A 23,701-nucleotide genomic window follows, 5' to 3' on the forward strand; every position below is an offset into this window, starting at 1 on the left:
TCTTCCTTGGGCACTTTTCTGCAGCCCATTCTATTTGCAAAGAAATTAGGCATTAAAATAGCAGCCTCTCTTTCCATGGCCGCACAGGTAAGCTCAGTCTGTCAACAAGGATATTTTAAGCTGAAAACCTTATGTAGGTCCTCCCGTTTCTCCCGTCTTCGTTAAGGGCCCTACTGGTTGCATCCTTCATTCCTTAGAATACTACAACGCTCTGTATCGCTCACAGCCAGCCCACCTACGTATTTAAGTGTTGCAAAACACTGCAGCTTGTGCCGTCTTGGGACTATCCCCTCGAGATCCTATTTCATCCGCACTTCGTAGCCTTCATTGGCTTCCGGTCTCCAGTTGAGTTGATTTTTAAAGCACTTTGCTTAGTTCATCGTGCCTTTAATAAAGTGGACGCGGACTATCTACAGGAAAAGTTCTGCCGTTATGTCCCCACTCGTCGGCTCCGATCTTCATCCAACTTTCTGATCTTAGTTAGTAGAGTCTATCAAGCAAGAACGGGGGGGCAGAGCCTTTTCTGTCTCTGCGGTCCATCTATGGAACAAGCTTCCGCGTGGCATTTGTAACAGGAGTGAACTATTTCCCATGTAGCTCACGACTGTCATAACATATCCCGTAAGCTTGAGACTATGGCCTAGCTGACCAATATACACTTCAACGGACAAAGACCCTTATCTCACAGCACCTAAAGTGTTAACCTGCCCTCGGCCATCTCTCACTGTACAAGGGGCACGCTGCTTCTCAGTGGCCTTCATCGTTGGAGTAACCTTCTTTTCCCACCAGCTCGCGAGTTGTAATCTGTGCACCTGCACCTTGCCCGGCCACAAGTATCTATACGGTGACGGCCTTTCAGAAGAGTCTCATGGGAAGAACCTGCAGCAAGATGGTCCATCTAAGGTGGCCGTCTGCAACCTTTGGCTTTCCAGATCTTTCGTACTACAATTCCCATGATATCTGGCTATTGACTATGCTGGTTAAGGATGATGGGAGTTGTAGTCCAAAACATCTTGAGAGCCAAAGGTTTCAGACCCCTGGTCTAAGCAAACCGCTCCACGTTACCACTACCCACACCAGTTGGACCAAGGCTAGACTGTCTTCCAGGCAACACATAAGATCTTCAATGTTCTCAACAGGGAGGGGTGGATAGGTTGCCATGGAAACTGAATTCAATGATTCAGTCCTGAGATGCTGCTTTCCTGAACACTATAATTATTTTGAAAGCAATGCGTTTTAGATGGAGTACTGCGTGAGCATGAGCAATCTCTTGAGGGCCGGCAGAAGCTTATGACGCAGGCGCAGGGGCACCTCTGCCTAACTATAGTCGAATGGCATTTACACTGTGCTTGGAATACGAATGCACAACCTGGACGGGCAGGGGATGCAGGGGCGTTGCTAGGGGGGGGCTAAGGGGGCTATAGCCCCTGATCTTTTGGTTGTAGCCCCGGATAGAATCTCAGGAGCTACAGCCAAAAGACTAGCTAGCCCCCAGTCCCAACAGTTCCGACATCAGTTTAGCCCCGGGTCTTTTCCAGACCTAGCAACTCCCCTGAGGGGGTGTATTGAAGCGTTCTACCTGACGGGGAGATTCCTACATAGCACTTCTCGCTGGAAATCAGAATTCCAGGCACATTTCAGAACCACCTAAAATCCAGCCGGAAGCGCACCACGTTCCGAAAATGTTTTCCAAATCTCAATTGCTCATGGGAGCTGTGAGACTGACGCCTTTTGAGCACCCCCTCCTCTCCAAATCAGCAAACTGATGAGAGGCATTCCATGTATGGTAACAGGTGTGGGTGTCTGCTCTGCGATTGGGGGAGGGTCTCCAGAAATCGCACATTAATCAACTTCATCCTTACTGGCAGCCTCTTGCGGATCATCTGGTATCCAGTTTTTCTACTGGGCACAATTTTTTGGTGGGCACATAAATGCAGTTGCTGCTGAGGGAGGGGGATAATGTGCACCCTCCTTTGGAAGACCTTGATGTACTTGATTGATTTTAGGTGGTCTCTGCCCTAATAGATTTGGAATAGTGTGCTTAAGTGCCTTCCTTCGCCCACTGTTTTCATACCTGTTTTGTAAGGAAACCCCTACAATTGCCATTTTGGATTAGGTTTACTATCCTCTGAGCAGCTTCTGTGATTTTGGTGAAATCACACCAGTGCTTCGCTGCCTGTTTCAAGATGGCACCTTGCAGGAGTAGCTGGTGCTGCCCAATGCCTGATAATTTGCCACCCTGAGGTCATCCAGCCAGGCTACCAGAACACTGGTCTGCCAGGTGAACACAGACTTTGCAAGAATGTACCAGTACTCTACAAAGCCAAGCACATCGGTCAATATGGTGGAACGGAAATGTGGCGGACAGTTCCAAAATCCTCTGAAGGGGCTTTCGTTCCGAAGTACGAACACCTGCCCGTCTTAATGTCCTGGAAAGGTCTGCTGGCAGAATAGAGACATATTTAGTTTCTAGGAGATGGGGCTGAGTAGTTGCTATGTGAAGATTTTATTTTTGTATCTAGGCCTTGATCGGTGGTCAGCTCAAGCACCGACTAGGTGACGCGTCCGTTTCTCTGAAAATCTTGAACGAGAGGAACCTGCAGGGTTTGTGACCAAGGAAGAAGCAGTAGTTATTGGTGATTGGTTTTGGGTATTTATGTAAGGACCCAAACCTGAGCTCATTATGCTGTTTACTCAGAACAATGATTGTGGTTGTCTTCTGAAGCTTTGACCAGTGCACCATAGTAGTTCTGTTTTTAGTCGTAGCTGCGATGGTTCTGGGATGTTCTGGGCTGGATCTGGGAGTAGTGTAATAAAAAGGAACCCATGATTCGAACAGATTAGTGGTCAACACTCTACTTGCCTTTTTGTGGTATCTGTGGGCATGCGAACAGTGTTCTCTACTTCACCCGTTCCATTCTAGAGTAAGTAGCATGGTAAGGAAAATCGCCCAACCTCCCTATCGGATGTTCTCCCTCTATGGCGTTAATACACCTAATGGCTTGAGATCCCACCGTCTCTTCTCCAGGGTGTTTTTACTCCCTGTAAAACCTAGTACGGCAAAGTGTAATAAATACTCCCCACCGCCCGTGTGCCGCGCCTATGATCAGGAGTGCTGCACGCCTTGTGCAGAATATTGACATGGTTTGTAGCGGCACTCAAATCCAAATCAGGTGACCCCTCAAAGATGATGAAAGTTGGGTGGTTAAGGTTAGGTCCAGTCTGCGTCATCTTGTACATGTGGTGCAAAGGGAACCTAGAATGGCGGTGAAGGGGGATGGGCACGGTGTAGGCGTGGAATTCTGGTTCTCGCAACAAAGTGTCACTCAAAGGGTTCTATGTTCATTCATCACCAGTTTTTTCGATTTAGTGCTTTGTTTTGTTATTTTATTTTGCCATAATATTTAGGCAGAAAGAACTTTGACTTTTAAAAAAAATGTAATTTGGGGGGCCTCCCCTATGTATTCCTAATCCCCATCCCCTAACATTTGCATGCCCTTTGCCACCACCCTCAATATTTTTTAATGAGTTTTTTCAGCCGACTGAACGTCGTACTAGTTCAACGTGGCGGTGACGCTCACCAAGGATGCATAGTGCCCGAGTAAACATTTAATTTCCAGTAATGATAATAAGCAACCTCCTAGAGTAAAACCTGTGGGAGCCAAGGTGGGCCTAGGGGAGAGATATTGACTACATAGAACTGTTGACTGGCGTTTAATATACCATGAATTGTTTCCTCGCAGGTGCAGACCGCTTCATGGATGACGTTGCTCGTATGATTGGCTACCGCCCGCTACCCTACATGAAGTGGTGCTGGTCAGTTTTTACTCCTTTAGTCTGTGTGGTAAGTCTTCATGTTCCATTAATCGCTTGCACGATATCGGGAATGTCTTCGTTCTGTAGACCGATAGAAAGTAAAATCTGAGAACATGGTTCTTGGTCCTAGGCTTGGAGCACAAATCCTTCCTATCATCAGATGTTGAGCTACACCCACCTTCGTAGAAGGTGATTTAACCATATGTCAAAAGATCAGACGCTATCATGTGAACGGAGGATAGCACAGGGGCAACGCGCTGGTCTTGGAAGCAAGGCCACGCAGAGCAACAGAGGTTAGAATCCCAATCTGTGCTTGGAAACCAAACTCAGGTATGGTGTTAGAGGCATTATAAAATAAAAACGTTTAAGTAAATAAATCGTACCAAAATAGAGAAGTAAATATTAAACAATTTCGAATCCCAGCATACCAAATTTCGAAAAGCCTATAATAAATATATATAGGTCTTTCGAAATTTGGTATGTTGGGATTCGAAATTATTTAATTCTTTATTTCAGTATGATTTATTTTTTATAGGCACTGATCAATATATATATATATGGTTAGTTGGAGGTGTATTTGGAGGACTGGGGGGTGGTCTCCCACGCATATATATGTGCTAAAAAGGGGCAAAGAATACACCTGTTTTGGGATTTGAAATGTTATCTTTGCAGTATTCACATAGATCCGGATTAGGAGTGGCAGGCCTTCCTTCTCACGGGCCGGACAATTCCTTATCCTCCATTCAGGATTCAAAGGTCAAAATTGAGACCTAAATCTCCTGGAAACGTTTTTCATTCCCCATTTAACAATTTAGAATCGTCTTCCAGGACATTTTTACGCAGAACAAAATGGATTTACTCCCATGTTTTTCCCCCGTTCTTTTAGTGTCTTGGTTTCACCAGATGTAAAATGGACCATGTACTTTTAAAGGTTTGCATCAAGCAAAAAAGTGTGTTTTTATGTTGTTGTTGCAATGGTTGCCTTGAGTGCTGTTAAGGGATGGATTAAACCTATTTATCACGTATTGCTGTTGAGGACAATGAGGCAAAGTTCAGCTTTCTGTAATACTCTTTACATAGATAAAGAAATTGAGCTGAGCAAATATTCTCTTTCTGATTGGTGCAAATCTTTAGGAATTATGTACCACATTGAGGTCAAAGTGGTTTGGCCAATTTCACTTTGAGAGCAGACCAAATGGTCTGGACTTGGATCCCACCGTGCAGAACACTATTGAGTAATAATGGCCCGGTAGTTTCCCACCAATGGAGAACATTTAATGGACAACTATCCTGGTTTCCTGGAAAAATATGGATTCCCATTTCTGATGTTCACCGGGGTAAGTTTCCCTCACCCTTTTCAAGTCTGCTTAAATTGAAATATCCCCCGCCTCTTGCTGGTCCATAGTGGCAATACCAGCCAACATCCGAGCCATTTTATGTTCAGTGAACCCTCCCAAGTGCCCGCCTTTGTCTATGCTTCCTGAATGAGTTTGATCCAAGTGATTTATTGGAAGCTGGGTTTTAGACATTGTGGGTTTTGTGTTATTATATGATATTACATTTATAGCGTGCCTATTCACAAGTGTTTCAAGGCGCAATGAGGCAAGGGAGGGGGGGATATAGGGAAGACTGAGACGGCGATCTTACTAGGCCAGGTGACATTGAGATATTACATTGAACTTGAGGATATTATGCAGGTTCCTTGAAGACTTCAAATTCCAAGTAAATCATCGGACTTAATGCCACCGCCCCCTACCATTAAATACCGACCTTCTGCCCTATTTTGTCCCAGGGTACTAAGCATTGACTCAGCATCTCACTTTCCACCTTTCCTCCATATCTCAGCGGCAGGATTGTGATTACCTGCAGTCACCCTACCGTTTACAAGACCCCCTCTCGCGCCGCATGCCGAGCCACGGGAGAACAGTAACACCATATGAAATCTGCAGTAGACCCCACTCACGGTAGATGTCTTTGCCTTCGTTACCACATCTGGCTGAAGGAAAATGGTCTTGTGTCTCGCAACTGGTCCAAACCCATTCTTAATATTAATCCGCTCTGATTTATGGGTTATTGGAGGCTGAATGCAAAAACCCAGCCCCAATCAAAATTCTTCAACTTGTCAACACACCAAGGTCCTCAATATTTGATGTACAGCTAAGTTTGGTGTCCTAACAATACACACTATTGGCTGAACACAAGTTTAGAGTAAGGATAGGTTTAAGGAGTAATGGAAGGGCATTATGTCTATTCTGCAGAAAGGGAGTTGAAAGGGCTGGGGCTGTGGTGAGGGGGCTATCTTGACCTATGTAATGGCCTGCAAATAGTAGCAGTCGTGGCCCTTGCATGTTCAGTGAACTAAAGGGGACACATGGAGGATGAACCTTCCCTTTCCCAAGGGCCCATGGAGAAGCCCCATGACTTGGATTGGAAGAGTCGGCCCCGTCCAAGACACTCAATTCTCCCAATGGTCCTTCCTCGCTGCTTCCTAAAAAAAAAAAAAAAGGAAAAAAAAAAAAAAAATCAAGGATGTTTGTCCTTTCCCGTCTCCCCCGGTTCTTCTGGCAGGGGGTGGGGGTGTAGGGCTTAAGATACTTCCTTTAAAGAAAATCTCTGTCCACCAACCATTTCCATTTGTGTTGAGGTGGAAAAGTGTGGACTAGAAAAATCAAGGGGACTTTGAATAGCCACGATGGTCTTCAGCAGATTTAACATTTGGACGCCCTGCTACGATCCGCAGGGTTCCGCTGGCGTTCTAGCACATTGGTAGTGTCTGGGTGCAGACGTCCCAATAGCTCCCAGCAGCTCCTGTGGGAAGAATGCCGCATGTGTAGACGTTAACTTTACTTTAATAACACAGGCGGGCACCTCCTCCCACCAGCCTCCTTACCTTTCAAGGTTCTCTCCATGGCCTCCATGAATCTGCTGTCTCAGGACTTGTCCATAGTGCCTGCAGAAAAGTCTCGAGTGCTGAAGGGCCTTGGGCATTTAATCCCTTCTTCTACTAACACCTTTCCCCTATGTACTTCTTGCCCTCGGATGCACATAATGGCTGCAGGTGTGGCTGCATGCTTCTTCTTGGCTCATGTTGATTACCCCCTTTCTGTTTCATGCGTCCTCAATGTAAATCATTCTTGCCTTTGGATCATCCATTATCCTGCATCTTTACTGCATCTCCACCTAGCGCCTGCACCTCTGCTGCATCATCTCTAGCCTTGGCTAGTCATGGGGCCTGTGTCATTTCTGTAGGTTTTCTCACCATTCTTATTTATTTTGACATTTACATAGCGCACATACAGCCCAAGGGTATCGCGGCTCTGTTACTTGTGGCAGGCTTAGTTACGGAGTTACAAAGGAATACAATACATTGACAGAGCATACTAGTACAGAGCACAAGATAACCAGATATATACGTTCTGACATCCTACAAAGGTGTAAGGTTTAGGACAGTTGTCCATCAGTGAGTTTTTTTGGCATCCTTGCTGTATGACCACCTTAACCCCGAGTCGCTCGTAGCTCCTTCCTGTGCCCTGTCTTTTTACTATGTCCCTGCCAATTGCGCCTTCTTCCTTGTTGCATGTAATGCGTGCCCTTGGGTGCTCATGGTGTTCCTTGCTGGGCTGCCTTTGGTGCTTGTACATGTTCCGGATGTTGTTCATGCCCTTAGCTGGTGAAGATACCTATGTCTTTGCTGCATGTCGTCAATGCCCTATACTGCTTATCGAGCCTGCGACCTTGCTACATGTGATCAATACCCTCGGCTGCTCCCCATGCCTGCATTCTTGCTGCGTGCAGTCATGACCTATGCTGCGTGCAGTCATGACCTATGCTGCACATGGTGCTTGCATCCTTGCTACATGTGATCCATACCATCAGCTGCTCAGGGAGCCTGCATTCTTGCTACATGTGATCAATAGCCTCGGCTGCTCCCCATGCCTGCATCCTTGCTGCGTGTGATCCATACCCTCAGATGCTCAGGGTGCCTGCCTCCCTGCTGCATATGATAATGACTTCGTCTGCACATGGTGCCTGCATTTTTGCTGCATGTGATCATGACCTCTGTGAGAGAGAAAAAGGACCGGTGGGGGGTGTCTGTACTTCTGCTCTCTATATGGTAGAGGAGAGGCACAGAGGACCCCGGCCAAGATTCTCTAATACGGTAGCAATGGACGAGCAATCAAGGCCTAGCTTCTCAGGAGGTGATGCGGGCTGGTTCTTAAGTACAGTGTATTCCCCAAGCCCCCACAAAGGAATGTCCACACACTGTATTGGTTAGAACACAGTCTTTATATAATCAATGTTCAAGGTTATGTACACTTATCATAATAACTCACTTTGTACTCAGGAAAATAAACAATGGCAAATATATACAATTCTAAAGTGGTACCACCCTTTGTATTAGATCTTATTAAAGTGCATCAACAATACTGTAACAATGTCACACAGATCAATGGAGTGAAACCAGCAATAGAGAGAGGAGAGAAAATAAGATGGTTGAGCAATAGGCAGAATACTGGCCCCTACCACTAGGCACAGTTCTGTGTGGAGATCCCCCCACCTGGGCAACCTGTAAAATAAAGATATAGCACAAGCCCAGTCCATATATTGTTATGCAAGTCTTATTCCCTCCTATAATGTTTTTGCCCCCCCAATGTACCTGGTGGAGTCGGGTTCTTCGAAGAGGCGTCGACAGATCCTTCTTGAGCGACCTCCTTTCAAGCGGGAGTCACGGATCGTCGAGAGGCGTCGAGAAGCGTCGAGGAACTCGGTGTTCGGCGACGGGGAATCGACGGGCCTTCTTGAATGCCTTCCCTTTCAAGCAGGAGACACGGGGCATTGAACGTCCGTCGACAAACAGGGTAGAACGGCGTCGATGAGGCGGCAGCTTCGTCCGAGCGCTGCTCATCGGCGTCGGAGCGTCGGCGTCCTGCAAGGCAGAGGCGTGCGGGGCACCTCGGTGACAATAGTTCTGGACCGCAAAGATTGTGGAGACGGAGGCCCAGCAAGGGCGTCGAGTCGTTCGAGTCTTTGTGGTCTTCGGGTGGCGGGAAACCCACCGGCAGGTTTCTCCTCGGCGCGTTGGTCGTCCTCGACTTTCTCCGGCAGGATAAAGCGGTCGACGGTGCGGACGAGGGAGTCCTTCGATTTGAATGTTCTTAGGCAAAGGAGCGGACGGCTCCGGTCGTCGGCGGCACGGCGTCAAGTGGTTCCCACGGCTGGGCAACACAACTTCGACGGGCCTCCAGCGGTTACACAAACCTGCGAACCCTGGTCGACGGCAATAGACTTCGACGGCGTCGATGTCCGGGTGCTTTACTTCGATCTCCTCGGCGGTCCCGTCTCGGGTCGGCAGCCTTTCGAGGGTCTGTCTTCCAGGGCGCTTCGGCGAAGATGGAGCGGTGCTCGATGGTCCCTCGGAGCACGGGAAGAGGGCGCCTTACCAGGTCCTCTCTCGGGTCAGTCTTCGACGATTTCGGCAGCCTTCGGATCGGTCGAAGCAAATGCCACAGCAAGTCTTCTTCTTCCAGCTGGACGTCGAGGATCAGCAGTTCCAGTTACTCTTAGAGTGGAGACTCAGCTCCAGGACGCTTCTGAACGCTTCTGAACGTTCCCTGAACCCCCTGAACAGTGGTGAGAGGTCCCCAGATATACTATTCTGTCTCTCATCCACACTGCTGGCACACACTCAGCAGCCAATCATACAGAAGGGCATTCATGCAGCCAATCAGGCACACAGTGCATTCAGGCCACACTCCTCCCTTTCAGACACTCACAACAAGGAATGTGGATTGGGACAAGTACCCAGCCATTCAACACTACACACTGCATTCAGGCCAGTTTCGGGCAGGGCTGTCTCAGTCTTTGTCTCTCATGCCAGAAACCAGACAACCACAACGAGGAGTGTATATTGGTCACACACTCCATTCACCCAGGTCCCACCCACAGGAGGTACCCACAACATACAGTTACTGCGAAGGCTCCAGTCAGTCTAGCTGGGCCTTCACAACAACACCATATATGGAACTTCCACCCAACAGCCAGTCAGGGGGAAGGGACAGAGTCAGGGCTTCCCAGGACTTTGGGAAAACAAGGTAACAGGCAATAGAAAGCAAGAGGCCACAGGGGCCATCTTGTTGCCTATCAGGAATCAACTGATCCCAATGGCAGGGCCTGGGTATCCCAAAATGGAGGACACCCAGAGCACCTGTAAAATTCAGCATGGAGCTGCCACCAGCCCATACCCTGCTCTGTGGGCCACCCACAGGTGCCCAAAAACATACACTAGGGGCACAGGGTTGTACCCCTACCCATGGGTGCCATAAGGGTATCCCATGGGTCTGTTCACCAAACCAAAAGAGAGCTGCACTGCCAGGAGTCCCACATGGACTCCTGGGCAGAAAACATGACAGAACACACGATAAAAAGCAGTAAAGGACAAGGATTCAGAGGCCCTGTCCCTCAGATGCATTTCCAGCATCACAGTCGCCCCCCCCCAGACTGAGGTGGAGGGTGTCTAATCTCCCACGGGATAGACACCCTCATCCAGACGGTCAACATACCTTCTGGAAAGGCCATCTGCATTATCGTGACTCTTCCCTGGTCTGTGCTCTATGGTGAAGTCTAGCCCTTGCAGGCTAATGGACCACCTGAGCAATTTCGGATTCTCACCTTTCATTTGCATAAGCCACTTCAGGGGTTTATGATCTGTTTGGACTTTGAAGGTAGACCACGTAAGGTAGGGCCTAAAACGCCTAAGGCTCCAAACTATGCTAAAACACTCCCTTTCAACAGTAGCCCACCTAAGTTCTCTACCCTTGAGTTGTCTACTGATGAATATGATAGGATGTTCTCTCCCTTTGTCATCTAACTGGGACAAGACAGCTCCAATTCCGGTGTCGCAGGCATCCGTCTGGACGATAAAGGGTCGGCTGTAGTCAGGCGCACACAACACAGGTGCCCTACACAGACTTTCTTTCAAGCCATCAAAGGCCCTCTGACAGTCTTCAGTCCAATTAACCTTCCTAGGCTGTTTGGGTGAAGTTATAGCTGTCAGGGGTGCAGCTATGGTCCCATAGTCTGCCATGAAATTGCGATAGTACCCAGTGAGGCCCAAAAAGGCTCTCACCTGGGTTTGAGTAGTGGGAGTCTCCCAGTTCTGTACATCCTGTACTTTACTGGAGAGAGGTTGGATTTATTTATTTATTTATTTATTCGCATTTGTATAGCGCACTTGCAGCCCATGGACATCGAGGCGGTGTTACAAGTGTTGGATTCTCAATTCAGCAGATATGCATGAGACCAGAGGTCTTATGGATACAAAATTACAGGCATAGTTGCAGGTGAGGCATGATATTCATAATACAGTAACAGAATGCATTCAGGTACGTTTCATACAAAGAGCTTGGTTTTAACAGCTTTGCGGAAGGCTTGGTGGGATTCAATCATTCTGATGTGAGGTGGCAGTGCGTTCCAGTGGGTGGCGGCCCGAGTGGGAAAGCTGGCACCACCAGCGCGCACCTTGCGTGATTTGGGCGTGACAATCGTGTTGGAATAGCACATTCTTAATGGTCTGGTGGCAGAGTGCTTGGTGATTCTTTGGGTCAAGTAGGGTGGAGCAAGTTCATGGAGGCATTTGTGGGTGAGGGCGAGTGTTTTGAAAACAATCCTCTCTTTCACCGGAAGCCAGTGTGCCTGTCTTCTGACTGCTGAGATGTGGTCTTTTCTCGCGGTGCCTGTGGCCGCCCTAAGTGCATTATTTTGAACTAGCTGAAGTTTGGCCAGGTTCTTATTGGAGGTCCCAACGAGTAGGGCATTACAGTAGTCCAGCCTGGATCCAATTATTGCCCTAGCAATGGTGAGGCAATTCTGGCGTGACAGGAAAGGTCTGGCAGCGTTGAGGACTTTCGAGTAATAGGCTGAGGAGGAGGCAATGGCATTGACCTGTCTATCCATTGACAAGTCGGAGTCTAGGTAGACTCCGAGTGTCTTCACATGATTGGAGACTTTGATGGGAATGTTGTCAATAGTGAAGGAAGTGTACTGTTCACCGAGGTTCCCCAGCGTCGAAGGTGCTCCTATGAGGAGGAGTTCGGTTTTTTCACTATTAAGGCATAGCCAGTTATCTGCCATCCATGATTGGATAGTGGAGTAGATGGTGGTAAGAGTTTTAGTATCCGCCAGGTAATCGCCTGTGAGTGGAATGAGGACCTGGGTGTCATCCGCATAGTTTGTATACGAGATGCCCAGGGAGTCAAGGATGCTGAACAGTGGCCTCGTGAAGAGGTTGTAAAGCGTGGGCGCGATACATGAGCCCTGAGGCACACCGCAGGTGATGTGGCTAGGGGTGGCACAGGCTGAGTCGGAGAAGACTTTCATGGCCCTTTCTTGGAGGAAGGAGGTAATCCATTCGCAAGCTTTGGGGGTAAAGTTAGCTTGTAGCTAGATGGTGACACAAGGTGGTGTGGTCCACCAGGTCAAAGGCGGCGGATAGATCCAGGAGCAGAAGGAGAGCAGGTTTCCCTGCGTCTCTTAGATCGTCCATTTGGTTCTTTAGGTCCAAGAGAGCCGTTTCGGTACCGTGTCGTGGGCGGAAGCCAGATTGCCGCAGGCCGAGGAGACGGTTTTCTTCAAGGAACTTTTGGACTTGCAGGTAAGCTGCTTTGTCCAGGATTTTCAGCAGGAAGGGTACAGTGGTGATAGGTCGATAGTTCCCCGGGATCGTTGGGTCCAGCGAGGGTTTTTTGAGGAGTGGGCGTACCCAGGCCTCCTTAAGTCCTGTTGGAACGTGGCCAGACTGGAAGGATGAATTAATGAATGCTGTGAGGAATGGAGCTAGGATCTGTGCTGAGTCTTTAATGAGACTAGCTGGACAAGCATCTCCCTTACAGTTGGAGGGTTTGATGGACTTGAGCAGGGCGATGACCTCGTGCTCAGTAATATCTTTGAAGTCAAAAGATGAAGAGGGATTAGTGGTGGAGGGTGTGGTGGGTTGACTATGCAGGTTAGCTATGAGGCGGGAAAGGGCTTTTTGGTGGCCACGAATTTTAGTTTGAAGAGTGTTAAGCTTGTCTAGCATTGCGGATTGAATGCTATTGCACCAGTTGTCATCTTTGATGAGAGCAGGAGGAGGAGAGGATGGTTTTTCCAGTTCCCTGAATATGGTGAAGATTTCCTTTGACCCCGATTTGGCGTCATAGATCCTAGCGTTGAAGGAGGCAGCTTTAGCTAGGGTGATGTTAGTTTTGTAGGATTTAGAGATGGCTTTGAACGCATTTTTGGTGGTTTCTGAAGGGTTAGCTTTCCAGGTGGAGAGGGCAGTCCTCTTTTGCGCACGTTGTTCAAGGAGTTCTTTGGAGAACCATGAATTAGCGTGTTTGGTTTTCTTGGCTTTTTTGAGGGTCAGTGGCGCAACGGCATCAACTGCTTGGGTGATGACTTCTTTGAAAGTGTTGGCTAGGGTTTCTGGGTTGTTGGAGAATGGGGCCTGCAAGGCCGGGTTGCGGAAGTAGGGTGCTAAATTCTCGACTGTGAGCTGGCGGGAGCTCCTGGCGAGAGTAGCTGGGCAAGGGGCGGGAGGTGAGTTGGTCTCTTTTTTGGTGCGAAGGTTGAATTGGATGTAATGGTGGTCAGACCATGGGATGGGCGTGTTTTCCGTGACAAGTAGTGAGCAGCTATGTTGACTGATCCAGTCGAGGGTGCGCCCTTTGATGTGGGTGGAGTCAGAGACAGATTGCGCAAAGCCCAGGGTGGATAGGGCGTTCTTGAGGGTTTTGGCATGGGGGTCCTTAGGGTCATTGAGCCCCAGGTTGAAGTCGCCCAGGAGTATGACCTGGGAAGTCTTTTTGATGTTGTTGGACAGTGCGAAGATGATGGTGTCATGGAAGTCAGTGCAAGGACCCGGAGGTCTGTAGACAATGTGCACAGTTATGGTGCAGTTAGGAGAAACATTAATTTTGAGTGGGAGGTAGTCACTATTGTGGTCAAGTTGCCCTGCCATTTCCCTAATAGCAAAGGATTCCCTGGCGATGAGGGCCACGCCACCACCTCTCTGAAAGGCGCGGTCCTTCCTGAATATGGAGTACCCAGACGGAATAGCCAGAGATAGTGCCGGGCCTGAACTTTCATTGAGCCAGGTTTCTGTGAGGAATAGGAGGTCAAGATTGTCCTTAATGATCAGGTCGTTGATGTCGAGGGCGTGGGCAGGTACGGAGCGAGCGTTGAGCAGGGCGCAATTAAGGGTGTGGACCGTTGGAGGTGTGATGGAAGTGGGTGGTCTGGGGGGGTAATGGGTGGGTCAGGGATAGGGGGTAGTCTGTTTTTGGACTTGGTCGTGGTGTCAGCACTAGGCATAACAGGCAATGCAGAAACAACATTGGGCATAAGAGCAGCAGTATCAACAGTGTCAACAATATCTACATTTGGCATGGGGGCATCACTAGGCATAACGGGCAATGCAGAAACAACATTGGGCATAAGGGCAGCAGTATCAACAGTTTCAACAATATCTACATTTGGCATGGGGGCATCACTAGGCATAACAGGCGGTACATAATCCACATGAGGTATAAGTGCAGCAGAGACAGTAGTGGCAACATTGGGCTTGTAAGCATCACTTGGCCTGGGCGTGGATGGTAGTTCCGCGACAGTGTTAGTAATGGGCCTTTTGATTTGGGCGTCTGATGAGTTTGGGCGGAGATGAGGTGCAATGGCTTCAGTGTACAATGGTGCCATGTTGCAGGCAGGCCTGTGGGGCACAAGAGTGTCATCCGGGTAAGTCGAGTTAGAGTTGTGCCTGTGTGACGGCGGCAAACATCTGAGACCTACCTTTAGGTTACGGTCTACTATATTCGGGGTGTAGGTGATAGTGGGGCGGGTGCGCGACCGGAGTCATGCGTTTCTGAAGCTGCACGGCACTGTGCGCAAAGTAGTAGGGAGGGCCTTCCCCCATGATGGGGGGGACATGCAGATATTAAGGCAAGTGGCCTTACCTTGTGTGGGGCAGCATAATAGCGCCTTGCGTGCCGTCGAGCAGCGGAGAGCTGCAGAGAGCGGCGTCTGCCTTTGCCAACGGCCTTCGCCAGACTGCGGCTTCGCCTGCCGGTCTGCCTCCTCTCCCTTTAAAGCAGGAGAGGAGGGGCTGGCGGGCGCGGCAGGCAGATCAGCTGTGCTGGGACCAGCTGTGCGGAGTTGCGCTGTGTGGGAGGGGCTCTGCTCCTCCATGTGCACCGCGGGCCGGGCCGCGTGCATCACAATGGCGGCGGGGTGGGGGCTGCAGCTGTGGTTCCTGGGGGGGATTCCTGGCGTGAGGCCCTCGCAGCGGAGCTGCAGAGAGCTGCGTCGGCCTTTGCCAACGGCCTTCGCCAGACTGCGGCTTCGCCTGCCGGTCTGCCTTCTCTCCCTTTAAAGCAGGAGAGGAGGGGCTGGCGGGCGCGGCAGGCAGATCAGCTGTGCTGGGACCAGCTGTGCGGAGTCGTGCTGTGTGGGAGGGGCTCTGCTCCTCCATGTGCACCGCGGGCCGGGCCGCGTGCATCACAATGGCGGCGGGGTGGGGGCTGCAGCTGTGGTTCCGGGGGGATTCCTGGCGTGAGGCCCTCGCAGTGGAGCTGCAGAGAGCGGCGTCGGCCTTTGCCAACGGCCTTCGCCAGACTGCGGCTTCGCCTGCCGGTCTGCCTCCTCTCCCTTTAAAGCAGGAGAGGAGGGGCTGGCGGGCGCGGCAGGCAGATCAGCTGTGCTGGGACCAGCTGTGCGGAGTCGCGCTGTGATTTGACCCCCTCCTACCTCATGACCAAGATAGGTAACTTTCCCCTGAGCTATCTGGCACTTGGTGGCCTTGATAGTGAGGTTAGCCCTTTTCAAGGCCTGCAACACCTTATCCAGATGTGTCAAATGCTCTTCCCAGGTGGAACTGTAGACGGCAATGTCGTCTAAGCCACACAAAAGGCTTCCAGCCCACTGAGCGCATGGTTGACCAATCTCTGGAAGGTGGCAGGGGCATTCTTCAACCCAAAAGGCATGACCCTAAACTGGTAGAGTCCCTCAGGTGTTGAGAATGCCTTCTTTTCCTTGGCATGGTCCGTCAGAGCTATTTGCCAATAGCCTGAGGTAAGGTCAAAGGTGCTCACAAATTTGGCAGCACCTATGGTGTCCACGAGCTCATCAGCCCTGGGCAATGGGTGCGCGTCAGTTTTGGTGACAGCATTGAGTCCTCGGTAGTCCACACAGAACCTCCAATCCTTGGTACCCGCCTGGGAACTTGACTTGGGGACAAGGACCACTGGACTGGACCAGGGACTGGTTGAGGGTTCAATAACATCCAGATCCAACATCTTGGCGACCTCCGCCTGGATGTGGTTCTTGACGGTATCTGACATACGGTAGCACCTGCTTTTGACAGGCACACTGTCACCAGTGTCAATTTCATGCCTACACCACGGTGTAAGGCCTGACGTCAGTGAAAACAGAGAGGCATACTGTTGGAGCAAAGCCCTGCAGGCCCTCTGTTGCTCTGTTGTCAAATCCGGAGAGAGATGTACTCCCTCCACTGAGCCATCCTGAGGGTTGCTATGCAGCAAATCAGGAAGGGGCTCACTCTCATCCTCTTCTTGCCCTGAAGCTAGCAAGAGACACGAGACTTCTGCTCGCCGGTGGAAAGGCTTGAGCCTGTTGACATGGAATATCTGAGGGGCTACCCCAGAGGCTCCCATGTCAACCAGATAATTGACTTCGCCCATCTTGGAGATGATCCTGAAGGGTCCAGTCCACTTGTCTGCCAAAGCTCTAGGCTTGGTAGGCTCCATCACAAGGATTTCCTGTCCCAGAGTCCAATCCACTTGCGAGGCTTTAAGGTCATGCCAGTACTTATTCAATTCCTGGCTGGCCTTGAGATTTGCTGTTGCCTGACCCATCATCTGTGTCATCCTCCGTCTGAGGCCTAACACATAGTCCCCCACTTGCTTGGCGGGACCGGGAGGGGTGGCTTCCAAGCCTTCTCTGATCAAGGCGAGGGGCCCCCTCACGGGATGTCCAAAGAGTAACTCAAAGGGGCTGAAACCAACGCCCTCTTGAGGTACCTCTCTGTAAGCAAACAGCAGGCATGGCAGGAGGAGATCCCATTTCCTCCTTAGGGGTTCTTCCAAAGCCCCTAGCATGCCCTTGAGAGTTTTATTAAATCTCTCGACCAGACCATTGGTCTAGGGTGGTAAGAGGTGGAGAACTTGTAGGTTACCCCACACTCTTTCCACATGGTTTTCATGTAACTAGACATGAAGTTGGATCCTCTGTCAGAGACAACCTCCTTGGGGAATCCAACACGGGTGAAAATGCCCAGGAGAGCCCTGGCAACCACCTTGGCAGTAACAGTCCGAAGGGGTATTGCCTCAGGGTACCTGGTGGCATGATCTACCAAGACCAGGATGAACCGATGTCCACCTGAAGTGGGAGGGTCAAGGGGACCGACAATGTCGATGCCCACCCTCTCAAATGGGGTGCCAACCACTGGCAATGGCTGCAGTGGGGCAATGACACTGCCTCCAGTCTTGCCAGACAACTGACAAGTTGGGCAGGTCCTGCAGTGGGACTCCACCTCTACTCCCATCCGTGGCCAGTAGAAATGGGCAGAGAGCCTCTGCTTAGTCTTCTTGGTCCCAAGATGACCAGCCAAGGGCACCTCATGCGCCAACTGCAGTAGGAAGGGCCTGTAAACCTGGGGTACCACCAACCTCTTGAGGGCACCAGGTTCAGGCTTAGTGGGCTCACTAACAAGGAGCTCGCCCTCCCAATAAATCTGGAATGTGCTAGGCACTTCTCCTTGTGCCTGGGACAGGGCCTGTTTCCTCAGTCCCTCGAGAGAGTGGCACTCTCTCTGTCCCTTACATAAGTCTGCCCGGGAGGGTCCCCCTTCAGCTAACAAGCATTGAAGGTCGGGATGATCCTCCGGGTTGAGAACCTCTCCCACAGGAGAATCTTCTGTCTCTTCTCCCACGGGAGTTGAGTTTGGGTTTTCCACTGGACCCAGCCCGTCCGGAGCATGGATCCCAATGGGTGCTGTCGGAACAGCAGGAAGAGAAGGTGTTCCCTCCACAGAGGTGGCCTTCTTGGTCTTCCTTCTACTTGCCTTAGGCCTCGCCTTTGGCTCGGGTACCTGACTCACAGCCAGACCCGGTGTCACCTGTGACCTAGTGACTGCAGCAGCAGTCATGGGAAGACCATCCGAGATCAACCCCAACTCTACTAGATCATTTCCTAACAGAATGTTAGCAGGGACATTGTCCTGAACCAGGACAGGAAGCTTTGCTGTCTTGTCTCCAATCATGAGTGTGACTAAGGCTACAGGTGATAATTTGGGAGGCCCACCAGCTAACCTGGTGGTTCTCAGAGGAGCACCTACATAGTCCTCTGGCTTGAGCAGGGTCCTGTCCACCACTGTCATGCTTGCCCCAGTGTCTCTCAAACCAGTAGAAGGCTGGCCATTCAAGAGGACACTTCTCAAAAACCTACGGGTGTTCTGTGGGATAGTCGCCAGTACTTCTGCATACTGGTCCCAGGCCCCAAGGGACACTAAGGAAATCTCTACCGGAGCACCAAATGTGATCCCGGTAGAGGAGGGGAGGACAGTGGCCTCCACCTCAGACACGGGTTAAGGGTAGGTCAGGCTGATAGCCTGTACTCCAAATGCCTTACCTTTACATTTGGAGTCACCCCTTTTGTGATCCAGAGCCCCACAGTCCCAACAAGCGCCAGGAGTTCGGGGTATGGTACTGGAACCACTGGGAGCCTGCTTTGCAGCAGGTGGACCACTACTCTTATTCCCACCCACAGATGACTTATCCCCATTAGATTTTTGGGTCTTAGGAGAGGAAGGTTTTGGTTTACCCGACTGTGACTGCTTGTGGGACTGCTCAGCTTTCTGAGAGGCCCCCTTTTCTTTGTCCTTGTCCTTCCCACTGGAGTCCTTAGGGGACACCCGGTGGGAGACCCACTTGTCAGCCAACCTAGCCAGCTTAAAGGGGTCCAAAATGTTCTGGTCAGCCACATACTGACGCAGCTCTGGTGAACAGTCTTCAGAAAAATGCTCAAAAAACAAGAGGTGGGACAATTCAACAAAAGTCTTAACCTTGTATCCATCGATCCACCCCATCATGTTCATGTGCGCAGCACTCACCCAGTCAACCCAAGACAAATTCTCTCTTTTCTTAAAATCCCTGAACCTTCTAAGGTATTGGGTAGGTGTCTTGCCAAACTTGGCAATCAAAGCAGACTTCATACACTCATACTGACCCCTTTCTTCCACACTCAGCTTCAGAATACAGTCATATCCAGTTTGAGGCACTCTGCTTAACAAACACTTAGCCCAATCTCTTATCAACATCATGAATCGCACAAGCAATTTCAAACGCTTCAATCCATTGGAGGATATCTGAACCCTCCACAAATACACCAACCAAATCTTTCATGAACTTGGTAGCTGGGGACCTGACACTCTCACTGGTTTTAGCTGAAGTCTCCACTCTAGCTTTCTCTAGCTGGATTCTCTGACATTGTGTCCTGGCTCTTGAGTTCAAGGTCCTTAATTCTGAGTTCAAGATCCCTATTCTTGAGCTCCACTTGTTGAGCCAACTCCTCTTTCTTAAGTTCAGCATCTATTTCCAACTTGCGGTATTCAAAGGCCAATTTCATCCTTAATAACTCAAGCTCCAAGGAATTGCTGGGGTTAGGAACAGAGGCAGCAGGAATGGCGGCATTCCCAGAAACAAATTCAGCAGAAACCCCAGGGGCAGAGTCCTCATTGGTTGCATTCCACCCCTCATCAAGAGTTTCACCATCAGTCTGGTAGTCTACCAGGGCAGCTATCAGCTCAGCCTTGGACTTATCCACAAAGTCTAACTCCCTGGCTTCACAAGCACTCTGGAGAGCCTCCAAGCTCATCCGAGTCAATTTGCCATTTGCAATAGACTCCATTGTTTGTAATGCAGTTATCTTGTACACAACTAAACCTTAATTTAATAAAGTGCGGATATCCTTTGTAAGTGGCACGGTTATACACTGATTCTTAAAACCATAAGCATCCCACCGCTGCCACCAGTGTGAGAGAGAAAAAGAAGGACCGGTGGGGGGTGTCTGTACTTCTGCTCTCTATATGGTAGAGGAGAGGCACAGAGGACCCCGGCCAAGATTCTCTAATACGGTAGCAATGGACGAGCAATCAAGGCCTAGCTTCTCAGGAGGTGATGCGGGCTGGTTCTTAAGTACAGTGTATTCCCCAAGCCCCCACAAAGGAATGTCCACACACTGTATTGGTTAGAACAGTCTTTATATAATCAATGTTCAAGGTTATGTACACTTATCATAATAACTCACTTTGTACTCAGGAAAATCAACAATGGCAAATATATACAATTCTAAAGTGGTACCACCCTTTGTATTAGATCTTATTAAAGTGCATCAACAATACTGTAACAATGTCACACAGATCCATAGAGTGAAACCAGCAATAGAGAGAGGAGAGAAAATAAGATGGTTGAGCAATAGGCAGAATACTGGCCCCTACCACTAGGCACAGTTCTGTGTAGAGATCCCCCCCACCTGGGCAACCTGTAAAATAAAGATATAGCACAAGCCCAGTCCATATATTGTTCTGCAAGTCTTATTCCCTCCTATAATGTTTTTACCCCCAATATACCTGGTGGAGTCGAGTTCTTCGAAGAGGGGTCGATAGATGCTTCTTGAGCGACCCCCTTTCAAGCGGGAGTCACGGATCGTCGAGAGGCGTCGAGAAGCGTCGAGGAACTTGGTGTTCGGCGACGGGGAATCGACGGCCCTTCTTGAATGCCTTCCCTTTCAAGCGGGAGACACGGGGCGCCGAACGTCCGTCGACAAACAGGGTAGAACGGCGTCGATGAGGCGGCAGCTTCGTCCGAGCGGTGCTCGTCGGCGTCGGAGCGTCGGCGTCCTGCAAGGCAGAGGCGTGCGGGGCACCTCGGTGACAATAGTTCTGGACCGCAAAGATTGTGGAGACGGAGGCCCAGCAAGGGCGTCGAGTCGTTCGAGTCTTTGTGGTCTTCGGGTGGCGGGAAACCCACCGGCAGGTTTCTCCTCGGCGCGTTGGTCGTCCTCGACTTTCTCTGGCAGGATAAAGCGGTTGACAGTGCGGACGAGGGAGTCCTTCGATTTGAATGTTCCTAGGCAAAGGAGCGGACGGCTCCGGTCGTCGGCGGCACGGCGTCAAGTGGTTCCCACGGCTGGGCAACACAACTTCGACGGGCCTCCAGCGGTTACACAAACCTGCGAACCCTGGTTGATGGCAATGGACTTCGACGGCGTCGATGTCCGGGTGCTTCACTTCGATCTCCTCGGTGGTCCCGTCTCGGGTCGGCAGCCTTTCGAGGGTCTGTCTTCCAGGGCGCTTCGGCGAAGATGGAGCGGTGCTCGATGGTCCCTCGGAGCACGGGAAGAGGGCGCCTTACCAGGTCCTCTCTCGGGTCAGTCTTCGACGATTTCGGCAGCCTTCGGATCGGTCGAAGCAAATGCCACAGCAAGTCTTCTTCTTCCAGCTGGACGTCGAGGATCAGCAGTTCCAGTTACTCTTAGAGTGGAGACTCAGCTCCAGGACGCTTCTGAACGCTTCTGAACGTTCCCTGAACCCCCTGAACAGTGGTGAGAGGTCCCCAGATATACTATTCTGTCTCTCATCCACACTGCTGGCACACACTCAGCAGCCATTCATACAGAAGGGCATTCATGCAGTCAGTCAGCCAATCAGGCACACAGTGCATTCAGGCCACACTCCTCCCTTTCAGACACTCACAACAAGGAATGTGGATTGGGACAAGTACCCAGCCATTCAACACTACACACTGCATTCAGGCCAGTTTCGGGCAGGGCTGTCTCAGTCTTTGTCTCTTATGCCAGAAACTAGACAACCACAACAAGGAGTGTATATTAGTCACACACTCCATTCACCCAGGTCCCACCCACAGGAGGTACCCACAACATACAGTCACTGGGAAGGCTCCAGTCAGTCTAGCTGGGCCGTCACAACAACACCATATATGGAACTTCCACCCAACAGCCAGTCAGGGGGAAGGGACAGAGTCAGGGCTTCCCAGGACTTTGGGAAAACAAGGTAACAGGCAATAGAAAGCAAGAGGCCACAGGGGCCATCTTGTTGCCTATCAGGAATCAACTGATCCCAATGGCAGGGCCTGGGTATCCCAAAATGGAGGACACCCAGAGCACCTGTCAAATTCAGCATGGAGCTGCCACCAGCCCATACCCTGCTCTGTGGGCCACCCACAGGTCCCCAAAAACATACACTAGGGGCACAGGGTTGCCTACCCATGGGTGCCATAAGGGTATCCCATGGGTCTGTTCACCAAACCAAAAGAGAGAGCTGCACTGCCAGGAGTCCCACATGGACTCCTGGGCAGAAACCATGACAGAACACACGATAAAAAGCAGTAAAGGACAAGGATTCAGATGCCCTGTCCCTCAGATGCATTTCCAGCATCACAACCTCGGCTACACATGGAGCCTGCATCCTTGCTGCAGGTGGGCCATACAATCGGCTATTAAAGGTACCTGCATCGTTATCCCTGCTGCATGCGATCCATGCCCTCTGCGGCTCATGTCCCCTGCATCCTGGCTGCATGTAGTTCATTCTCTCAGCCGTTTGTGCCTGCATCCTTGTGATCAATGTCATCAGAGGCTCATAGCCTCTACGTCCGTGCTGAATGTGGTCCATGCTCCACTTTCACGGTACACAGGTCCTTTGAGTATGTACTCCTTGATGCTGGCTGCCTATGGTGCCTGCATACTTGCTGTATCTTCTCCTTGCACAGCATAGGGCTGGTTCTGCCTGCATCCTTGCTGTATCTTCACCATGCATAGGGCCGGTTCGGCCTGCATTCTTGCTGTATCTTCACCATGCATAGGGCTAGTTCCGCTTGCCTCCTTGCTGTATCATCTCCATGCATAGGACCAGGTCAGCCTGCATCTTTGCTGTAATCTTCTCCATGCATAGGGCCGGTTCTGCCTGCATCCTTGCTGTATCTTCTCCATGTATAGGGCCGGTTCGGCCTGCCTCCTTGCTGTATCTTCTCCATGCATAGGGCTTGTTGTGCCTTCATTCTCCATGAATAGGGCTGGTTCTGCCTGCATCCTTGCTGTATCTTCATGCATAGGGCTGGTTCTGCCTGTATTCTTGCTGTATATTTTCCATGACTGGGGCTGGTCCTGCCTGCATCCTTGCTGTATCTTCCCCTTTTATGGGGCCGGTTCAGCCTGCATCCTTGCTGTATCTTCTCCATGCATAGGGCTGGTTGTGCTTGCATTCTCCATGAATACGGCTGGTTTTACCTGCATCCTTGCTGTATCTTCTCCATGCATAGGGCTGGCTCTGCCGGCATCCTTGCTCTATCTTCTCCATGCATAGTGCCGGTTCGACCTGCATCCTTGCTGTATCTTCTCCATGCATAGGGCTTGTTGTGCCTTCATCCTCCATGAAAAGGGCTGGTTCGGCCTGCATCCCTGCTGTATCTTCTCCATGCATAGGGCTGGGTGTGCCTTCATTCTCCATGAATAGGGCAAGTTCTACCTACATCCTTGCGATATCTTCATGCATAGGGCTGGTTCTGCCTGCATCCTTGCCGTATCTTCTCAATGCATAGGTTGTGTTTGCATTCTCCATGCTTAGTGCTGGTTTTGCCTGCATTCTTGCTGCACCTTCTCCACACATAGCGCTGGTTCTGCCTGCATCCTTGCTGTATCTTCCCCTTTTATGGGGCCGGTTCAGCCTGCATCCTTGCTGTATCTTCTCCATGCATAGGGCTGGTTGTGCTTGCATTCTCCATGAATACGGCTGGTTTTACCTGCATCCTTGCTGTATCTT

General features: G+C 50.4%; 1 protein-coding gene across 2 annotated transcripts in view; it reads left to right on the plus strand.

Moving 5' to 3' along the window:
• Positions 1 to 23,701, plus strand: part of LOC138566228 (sodium- and chloride-dependent creatine transporter 1-like) — a 358,699-nt gene that overhangs the window by 290,255 nt on the left and 44,743 nt on the right. For both annotated transcript variants that reach the window (XM_069643293.1, XM_069643292.1), the window contains exon 12: positions 3,744 to 3,844. In XM_069643293.1, the coding sequence (XP_069499394.1) occupies positions 3,744 to 3,844 (101 nt within the window). The remainder of the gene's footprint in view (positions 1 to 3,743; positions 3,845 to 23,701) is intronic.

This window comes from Ambystoma mexicanum, chromosome 2p (assembly GCF_040938575.1).
Source record: "Ambystoma mexicanum isolate Mex_15411 chromosome 2p, UKY_AmexF1_1, whole genome shotgun sequence".
NCBI lineage: Eukaryota > Metazoa > Chordata > Amphibia > Caudata > Ambystomatidae > Ambystoma > Ambystoma mexicanum.